The following is a 9,856-nucleotide window of genomic DNA, read 5'->3' on the forward strand; positions in this document are numbered from 1 at the left end:
GAGATGCACCAGGACTCAGATGTGTCAAGTTAAAGGTCAGTCCAAGGAGACCTTTCCTCACCCTTTCTGCTGTTTCAGAAGAGAGTAGGGGTTTGATTAGGACCCTTTACCACCTTTCAGGGGTATATTGCTTTGGCCAATTCCCAGGCAAGGATGTGACCACTTTCAGAGGGAAAAAGGGCCCTCTGCTTCTCTCTCCTTCACAATCATGAGCTGGGCTAGACCCTGGAGAGCAGCCACGTGGGAGTGAGACCACGTAGGAGTGTGGTTCAGGAGCTCCCCCCTAGCAAGAGGACGGGATGGTGACGACTGAGGCCCCACACATGCCACTTCCTGGTTAAACTAAACTTTGGGGGTCAGGGAGGCATCAGCCTGTGTGGCGGCACAGATTTCACATTCACATGTCTGGAGGCTGCCAGGCTGTGTGTGTGCAAATGTACAGGAAGGAGACAGGCTGAGAATTTGCCGGGCCCCGGGGATGGGATGCAGATTTTTGCCCCTAATGCCATGAGTTGCTGGGGGTCCTCTGCTCATAAAATATTACACATACTTCTCCTTTTAATCTGTTACCTATCAGTCCCAGGCCCAGAAAAGAAAACATTTCCTTTCTCCTCCCTCCCAAGTACAAAGGTCCTGATCTCAGCGCTGAGATCTTTTTTTTTTTTAATTTATCTTTATTGTTGAAAGTGTTACACATGTCCCCTTTTTCCGCCCCGTTGATCGCCTCCACCCCACATCCACCCCACCCCCAGGTCTTCCCCAGACCAATTTCTGTGTCCATAGGTTATGCATATAAGCATGTAAGTTCTTTGGTTAATCTCTCCCCACTCACTCCCCCACCCCCGCCTTCCCTCTGAGATTCCCTCAGTCTGTTTCAGAGCTGAGATCTTAAAGCTTGAAAACAGAGTCAGATTCCAGCAATCCCAAGTCCCGGAGGGCCTCCAGCAGCTGCTCCCGTGCAGTTCCAATAAAGGTATTCTCCAGGAAGGCAGGCAGGCCTCCCACACCATCCCGCAGCGTATACAGGGGCACCCGCACCAGGCCCAGCACCTGTGAAAGGAGGACAGGAGACGCTGGGAAGCCAGGTAGTTCATCCCAGCCAGTCTTTCTAGAGCACACGCCTCACCCCTCTCAGTCGGGCAGAACCAGGTCTGAGGACTCATATCTCAGTAAAGCTCTCTGCGGACAAGTGACCCAAGTCATGCTATCCAGCTCCACAAAGGTGAATCCTTCCCACACCACTAACCCGTTAGTGGCTGCTGCCTCCAGGATGCCTGCTTGGCCCTACATCAGTAGTTCTCAAAACGTGGTACTCAGACCAGCCCCATCAGCACCATTTAGGAACTTCTGAAAAATACAGATTCTCCGGTTTTCCCCTCCCTCCCCCACTGAACCAGCAGTTCTGGGAGTGGGGCCAGTAAGCACTGCTTTAATAGGCCTCTCGGATGATTCTGATAACTGCCAAAGTTTGAGAACCGTCTCCATGCACCATCTGTCCCTGTGCTCCCCTAGCCTAAGTGCCAAGGTTTCCCCCAAAAGTATCAGGCCACATCTTGTATCCAAGAAAAGCCTGGCCATTATAAACTGGGAGCGGGAGAGAGGCTCGTCTGGGTGTGTTTTAGAAAGTCAGCTGCAGAGGCCCGTGAAGGGGGCAGAGGGAGACCTTCACAGGGGCCCAGTGGGCTGTGGCTGGTCACCCCGGTGAAAGGTGACCAGGCTTCGGGTGCACCGGCCACCTGAGGGAGAGGCCCCCGGCGGCGGGGGGAGGGCACGGGGCGCGGGTTCCGGGCGGGCCCCACCTCCAGCCCGTGGTCCGGGGCGTGCGGGGCGCCTCTCTCCACCGCAGTCAGCTGCTCCAGGGTCAGAGGCTTCGCATAGAAATGGGCCACGACCTGCGGGCTGGAGGACGCGTGCGAGCTGCGGTAGTCGGCGCGCTCCACGCGGAAGGCGGCCGCAGCCTCGCCCAGCTCCTCGCTCAGCTCGCGGTTCAGCCCATCCTCCAGGCTGCCATCCCGCAAATTCACGAAACCGCCGGGGAAGCCCAAACGTCCGTCAAAGCGCATCTGCATCTGCGGGAGAGGGAAGCGGGGAATGACTTGCCCGGGCGCCGGGGGCCGGCCCGGCAGGGAGGTGGCGGGGCCGGGCGGCGGCCCCTCCTCACCAGGACAGCGTAACGCAGCGGGATGCGGCGGAAGAGCAGCCCGGGGTCGGGCGCGTAGAGCAGAGCGTGGCACGCGTGCCGCCAGTTGGGCCCCAGCGCCAGCGCCTCCTCCAGCTCCAGCCTGCGGACCCGGGCCATGGCCCAACGCTCTCTCCGCACCGGCCCCGAAGGCCCACGGGAGCGGGCTCAACCGCGGCCAATCCAAGCCTGGGCGGGGCTGCCAGGACCAATCGCTGCAGGGCTCAGGGGCGGTGACTGCTGGATGGCAGCCAATCAGGGCAGGGCTTGGGTGAAATTCTTGGCAGTGGGACACGGGGGCTGAAACACCTGCCCCCGGATTGGGCCCGGGGCGGGGGGCGGGTGAGTTGTGTTTACCTGCGGGCCGGGCGCCCGTAGTTCTTCCCGAGGGGCGTGGAGGGCGGGGCGCACGTGAGGGCTCGGAGCCCGCGCGGGATTTCATTCGGGGCGAGTCCCGGGAGCCCGAGGAGCGCGGGGAGCGTTCGGGGAACCGCGCCTGGTGTGGCGGACGGTGCAGCGAGCGCCGGGCTGCGGGGGGTGAGACGGGAGCGGGGCGGGGCGGGGCTGCGTCGGGGGCGCGGCCCTGACTGCGGGCGCGGAGGCGGCGAGCGGGGCTGGTGCGGCGGCAGCCCGGCTGGGGCCGGAGGACCGCGGGCTCGCTCAACGCCGGGGCAGAGTCGTGCTGGGCTGAGGTCAGAGCCTCTGGTCTGATGGGATGGTGGGTTTTTTTTTTTTTAATCCGCACCGTAGGATATGTTTTTATTGATTCTAGAGAGATGTGAGAGGGAAACATCCGTCCACGGCCTCTGCCCCGACTGCAGATGGAACCCGCAACCTGGATGCGCGCCCCGGGGGATGGAACCCAGGACCCTCCAGCGCACGGCCGGGGGCTGCGGGCTCCATCCCCAGGAGGCGGCCGACCCGTCATCCGTGTTTCTCTCTCTCTCTCTCCCTTCCTCTCTCTAAAAATAAAAACATTTTTTTAAAAAGGTTATTTAAAACAAATAATAAAAATTAAAAAATTTCTTGCTACCTTAAGATCTCGATATTATGGTTTAAATACCTTTATAATTGAGTTTCATGGTTTAAGTTTTAAGCACATAGCAGAATAAAAATCTTACAATTCAACAAAGAAAAAGACTCTCTTTTAGAGATACATGCTGAAATATTTATGAATGCTATGATAAAAATAATCCAGTGGGGGAATAGGTGAGAGCATAAATAAAATAAGGTTGGCCGAGAATTGATCATTTTTGAAGCTGAGTGGTGGTTTCATAACAAGGGCTTATTATATTATTCTCTTTACTTTTATATAGTCTGATGGGTTTCTATAGTAAGTGTTAAAGAGATCTTCTCCTGAAGTTAAAGGTAAAGGTTATAATTTACATTTGAATAAAGCTTTGCATTTCATCAAACCCTTTCTACAGACACAATCCCTTTTGGTCCAGGAGGGGGACAGGTTAGGGTCTGGTCTCACTTTTTAGGAAGAAAGAAGACTATGACCAATGTCTACCATCTGCCAGGAAATTTAAAATCATTCCACTTCTAAAATTTTCTAGGTCTTTCAAATGCAGAGCCCAAAAGTTAAAAACCGCTGATTTTGAAGTGGGGAAGGCGCCACCAGCACCAGAGCTGCCAGCTACAGCCAGTTGGGGTGTATCCAAAAGGACTTACTGAAAGGGATAGATGCTTAGTATTTTTTAGGCATTCACGCACCTGAAGTCACAATCAGCACCCTTAAAGGAGGTGGCATTTATAGAAGCCAGCCCTGTTCTTGGTTGGGTATAGGTCCAGCATCAAGAATATCCTCAGCTGTGTGGTATGGAGCTCGTTAAGTGGATCTATCTCACTCTGACAGAACTTTTCAGATACCTCCAGCGGCATGCCTGGACCTCTTCACCTAAATACCCTACAAGCGCCTCAATTCCAACACACCCAGGAATTAGCTCAGTATTTCTCCAGCCCCCCACCCCAGCCATCTGCATCTCCTTCTGTTTCCCCAGCTCTCCACATGGCCCACCCCACCCATGCTGGAAACCTAGCAGTCCTGGGAGATGGTTTGTTCACCCCAACCCAGTCGGTCTTTGCTCCTCTCAGTTCCCTCTCCTTGTCTCCACTCTCAATGCCCTGACCATCACATGTCAGGTGTCCTCACCTGGACTATACCACCCAACGGCCTTCCTGCCCTGCCTACAGTCTCACCCTGCACTCCACACAGTTTCATGATCCAGCTAAAAGCTGTGCCTTTAGATACTTTCACAGGATACAGCAGAGCGAACTCCACAACTGGGATCTGAGCTTTGCCTCCTGTATTGGTGATCTATTGCTGAGACGTATTGAAAAACGCTGTGACTTAACAATAAACACTCATCACTTCACGGTGTCTGTGGGTCAGAAATTAAGAAATGGTGTAGCTGGATGGTTCTGGCTCAGGGTTTCCTATGAGGTTTTGGTCCAGATGTCATCCAGGGCTGCAGTCAAATGAGGGCCTAAGGCTGGAGAATTTGCTTCCCAGGTGGCTCCCTGACGTGGCTGGAAGTTGGTGCTGGCTTTTGGCAAAAGCCCCAGTTTCACACAACACAGATCTCTCCATAGGGTTGCTTGAGTGTCATGACACTATGGCCAGCTTCCTTCAGAGTGAATGTTCAAGAGAGAACACGATGGATTCCATGTCCTTTATGACCTGGTCTCAGAAGTCATACTTCTACAGCATCCTGTTGGTCACACGGGCTACCTGTGATGCAGTGCGAGAGGAACTACACAGCAGGAATACCAGAACTGAGGATCACTGGGGCCACCACACCTCTCCCTCAAACTTGACATTATCACTCACTCTTTATGGACCACCAGCACAGCGCGATTTCCAGTTCCCAGAACACACAAGGCTGTGTCCTGTGTCTCCCACCCTTGTGTTCTTCATGATTGCAAGATCTTTTCCTCTCTCGTATTTTCCTGGTGATTTTCCCCCAGCTTTATTGAGGTATAATTGAAAAAAAAAAAAAGATATATTTTTAAGGTCTACAACATGATGTTTTGATATAACATATACATTGTGAAATGATTTTCACAAGCTAATTAACATATATCTCCTCACACAGTTACCATTTTTTGTGTGTGTGGTAAGAACACAAGATTTACTTTCTTAGCAAATTTCAGATATACAGTAAGACAGTGTTATTAACTATAGTGACCATGCTGTACATTAGATCTCCAGAACATATGCATCCTACATAACTGTAGCTTCGTACCCTTTGGCCAGCATCTCCCCATTTCCCCTACACTCTTAACTCCTGGCAACCACCATTCTACTGTTTTTATGAGTTTGACTTTTTCAGATTCTACACATATGTGATATTATGCAGTATTTGTCTTTCTGTCGCTCCCTTATTTCACATAGCATAACAATCTCCAGGTTCGTTCATGTTGTCACAAATGGCAGGATTTTTTCTTTTCTGAGGCTGGATAATAATCCGTTGCGTATCTACGTAAATGTGTCACATTTCATTACGCATTCATCTGTCAGCACGCTTAGGTTGTTGCCATTGCCTGGTGAATTCTTATTATTCAAAATCATGTGAACTCAATACATGTTGAGCTAAATCCAAGGAAGCATTAGAGCACATCTGCAGGAGAGATGGTCTTGGTGGGCTCCGTGTTGCCGTGAGGCATCGCCTGGAAACACGCCGAAAGCCAGGAAAGAGAGCTCATGGTTTCCCTGAGCCATTTTGACAAAGGGTATCCATATTTTTCCCGAGAAGCCAGAGAATCTTTTAATTAGAACTTTCCCCCAAATTTGTAAAAACCAATGCCAAAAAGTACGAGGCCCAAGGATTTGATAAAAGGTGTTAAGAGAAGGAATAGAGAGAGTGATGTCTTGAGAAGGTTAGCCCATTGCCAAAATAGTGAGCAATAAACAGCCCAACCCCCCAGAGTAGCACAGGGCAATAAGCACCTGCCTGTGGCTCAGAGTTTACAGAATGCCTGGAGCGGCTCTGCCTCACTCGGGCTGGGGTGACTGTGGGTGGGCCGGGCCAGCTCTGCCCCACAGCTCTCGCCTCCCCCTGTGATGGGCAGACTAGCTGGTGCGGGAAGAGGCACAAGAGAACATAAGCAACTGCACCTGCGAGTGTCCTGCTCCTGAGTGATCACTCAGCCAAAACAAGTTCGTGGCCAAACTCAGAGTCAAGGGGTAGGGAAGTGTACTCTCCAGGGGTGGGAAGAGCTAGGAAGTTACAAGGGAGGAGTCAGGGGTCCAGAGAGGGGTGAATTGGGACCAAAAATGCAATCTTTCAGATCAGGCCGAAGCCACAATATTTTGGAAAGAAAACAGTTTCTAGCCGTTGAAAGATTGTCTATTAAAAGAACCCTACACATCTGCTTTGAAACTATCCCTGTTGGAGTCAAGCTCTCAATTCTGCATACATGTCAATGACTCTGGTGCTCCTCGTGAATATTTATGAGTATGTTATTTTATAATCTGTACTTGTCGGACCAAATTTCTGAACTTCCTTCTGTAGTTATGGAAGAACTGAGTGTCCTAAGGGTACTGGTGATGCCTCCTTCTTTGGGGTCACACAGGCAGGTTAGTGGAGTGGGAAGGTCATTGTGTGCAGGGGGCCCAGGCCTGAGACCACTCACTGCCTTTTCACTGCTGCTCTTTGTGGCCCTCGTAGCTCTCAGCTGACTGTCAGTGATCTTTAATCAAGTGCTAGCTGAAGATGGCTGAAGGGATGTGTACTTTTGGGGGGTGTTTGCATGGTGGTGGTAGAATCTTAGAAGCCTAAAGATCCTTCAAAGAAGAATCTCCAATGATGGGAGATCAGGTGGCCTGACCATAAAATTAAGAATAATTTCTCCTCCAAAGCTGAGGATATCTTAAAGCATTTCCCATATTTCAGCGAACCCCATAGGCAATGTCACGTGGTTCAACCTATTACATTACCTTGTTCTTTACAGTAATCTTCAGACAGAGGCAGGAAGCTGAGACTCAGAGAAAATGACTTTCCCTGGGTCACACAGTACGTGGCAAGAGTGGGTCTAAAATCCACGCCATTTGGTATTAAGTTCAATTCTTTTTCCCTTACATAGGCTGTGTCAGATCATTTAAAAACATTCTTTCACGCACACACGCGCGCACACACATACACATTTCTCTTTGCCTTTTTTCTTTTTTGCTCCTGATCCCACCCCCTTCTGACACAGTAGTTAGCAATCCCATCATCCTGAAAGAGGAGTGGGTATGTTTTCCCCTTGAGCTACTGTTTAATTTGTCAGCCTCCTTTATCTCGGGCCCACGGTGATGGCTGGACTTGTTTAATAGACCTAGAGCTTCCACTCCAGCCTCAGTCCAAATACACTAAATAATTAACTTCCACCACGGTCCTTTGTGCGTCTTATCTCTGCATCACCCAAAACAGCTGGTGGCATTTCCTCGGCATAAATAGAAAGTAGAAAGGTCAATTGGCATTTGTGAAATATATCTATTTTTTACAAAGCAGCAAGCTAGCAGGGTCCCTTTATTTCCCCATACCTGTGACTGTTTCATAACAAGCACTTTCCTACTTCCCCAATTCCTCAGCCAGTCTCCACTCATCGCCTTGCGGTTGGTTAGCGATTAACACCCACACTGCTGTGTGTGTTATGTGCTGTAGGGTTGGCTCCGACGCCTGGCGACCCTGTGAGTGAGTGACGTCCACAATGTCCTGTCCTCAGCGGCCCTGCTCAGCTCCTGCAGACTCACGCCTGTGGCTTCTTTGGTGGAGTCCATCCATCTCATAGTTCATCTTCCTCTTTCTGCTGTTCTCTATTTCTCCCAGCATTATTATTTTTTCCAAAGAACCCTGCCTTCTCATGATGTGCCTGAAGGAAAATAACTTTGGTTTTTTCATCTTTACCCCAGCGATGTTTCAGGCTTACTTTGCTCCAGGGCCCCCCGCTCATCCATCTCTGGGGCGCCCAGGGTACCCGGGGAGCTCTCCTCCCACAGCATATTTCAGACGAGAATTCTCTTTCCCGTCGGCCTTCTTCACGGTCCGGCTTTGGCCTCCGTCCATAGTTATTGGTAATACGAGGGTGTGCATGGCCTCAGCCTTGGCCTCTAGTCTTTGATCATGCCGATCTTTCCCAATTCGACAGAATTCAATGAATCCTCTAATTCAATGTAAGGAGATAGACTAGAACAAGGGGAGAAACCAGAGACCTCTACGAAAAGGCTGAAGCAATAAAAGGGGCATTCACACCTAGGCTAGGACTGCGAGGGACCAACAAGGAAGCACATTACCAACGGGGAGGGAGTGACGGGAAGGTGGAAACAGCCTGCTCAGAATCTGCACAGAGAAGGCGAACGATGCCAGGCCTTTGAAGACCCAGGAGGAAGAGCCTGCAATCTAGAAGGCGAAGGAAAGCCGCCCTGAGAGTATTGGGAAGAAATAAATCTCCAGGGGTGGGTGGGAAACGACAGAATTATTTCAGCCCACGCTGGAGTCGACATCACCATGGAGTAGGCCCGAGGGAGAAAGCTCTGTCCCCCGGAGCACAGGAGAGGTGTCTTCCCGGAGTCTTCTCAAACCTTGTGCCGCGGCTCCCGTGGGCCAAGGGAAAGGAGAACAGGGCCAGGTTTCTTTGCCAAGGCGTGGAGCTGTGAGCCAAAGCGGGGTTTCTTCTCAGCTCGCCTTTCTTTTAAGCCTCATCTGACGACAGACAGCACAAATCCCAGGAGGACCCGTTGTTTGCAACCTGCACCTGTCTCCTAGACGTTGCAGGGGTCGGAATATGCCAAAACACGACACTCTAGCCTAAGGTTTATTTTGAGCTGAAAGCAAATAAGAAAAGCAGATGTTGGAAGAGCTCTCAGCCTTCCCCCTCTCTACTTAAAAGCATAAATTTCCCAAGAGAAAAGTGCCCTCCCTGGACCAGGGAGAGAACATTCTCATCATGGAGACGAGGTATCAGTGCTGAGATAGATTTGCACAAACAAACCTATTAAAATAACCCTTCTTTTCCATTAGCCTCCCCCATATATTTCTGAGCCACTTTCCCACAATTCCATTTCCTTAGGAGTTCAAATGCCTTTTCTTTGTCTCATCATTTCTCCACAGATTTATTTTTCTCTTGTCAATATAAGCTCTCAGGCTTCACCACTTCCTTGGGGTTTTCACTTCTTTCTAGAAAGCCCCCTATGCCATATGAAAATATTAATGTTAAATAAGATCTGTATGTGTTTTCTCCTGTTAATCTGTCTTTTGTCAGTTTAATTTGTAGGCCTCAGCCACAGAACCTAAGAGGGTAGAGGAAGTCTTTTCGCCCCTATAATATGTTCTTAAACCCAGGGCATTGTTCCCTGAACAGTATCTTTAAATGTGTGTATGTTCCCAGTTGAAAACCCACAATCATAGTGGTTAAAAGCATGGGTCCTGGAATCAGACCGACCTGGGGTGCAATCCCAGCTCACCTTCTCGTAGCTGTGTGACTAAGCAGGTTACCTAACTTGAGCATCCTGTAAAACGGGGTAATCTTTCCCTCCCTCCCTCCCTCTCTTCTTGGTGAAAAGATCCAATAGGTCTTTATAGTAGTGAGCACAGTACTGGTATATAATAGGCTCCTAATAAGCCAAATGCTACCTGTTCTAAGTAACAATTATCATTAGATGGCTGCGTTACATTCAACAAGATACTTCTA

At 50.3% G+C, this 9,856-nt stretch overlaps 1 protein-coding gene across 1 annotated transcript; it reads right to left on the reverse strand.

Moving 5' to 3' along the window:
• Positions 1-537: 537 nt before the first annotated feature.
• On the reverse strand, positions 538-2,347 carry NUDT16 (nudix hydrolase 16). The gene is made up of 3 exons (XM_081159462.1): positions 2,162-2,347; positions 1,800-2,069; positions 538-1,050 (listed from the first exon to the last, which is right to left on the reverse strand). Exons 1-3 carry the CDS (start codon positions 2,297-2,299, stop codon positions 889-891), a joined length of 570 nt encoding a protein of 189 aa, XP_081015588.1. The 5' UTR covers positions 2,300-2,347; the 3' UTR covers positions 538-888.
• Between the last annotated feature and the right edge of the window lie 7,509 nt (positions 2,348-9,856).

The sequence above is a fragment of the Miniopterus schreibersii genome (assembly GCF_964146895.1).
Source record: "Miniopterus schreibersii genome assembly, chromosome: 15".
Lineage (NCBI taxonomy): Eukaryota > Metazoa > Chordata > Mammalia > Chiroptera > Miniopteridae > Miniopterus > Miniopterus schreibersii.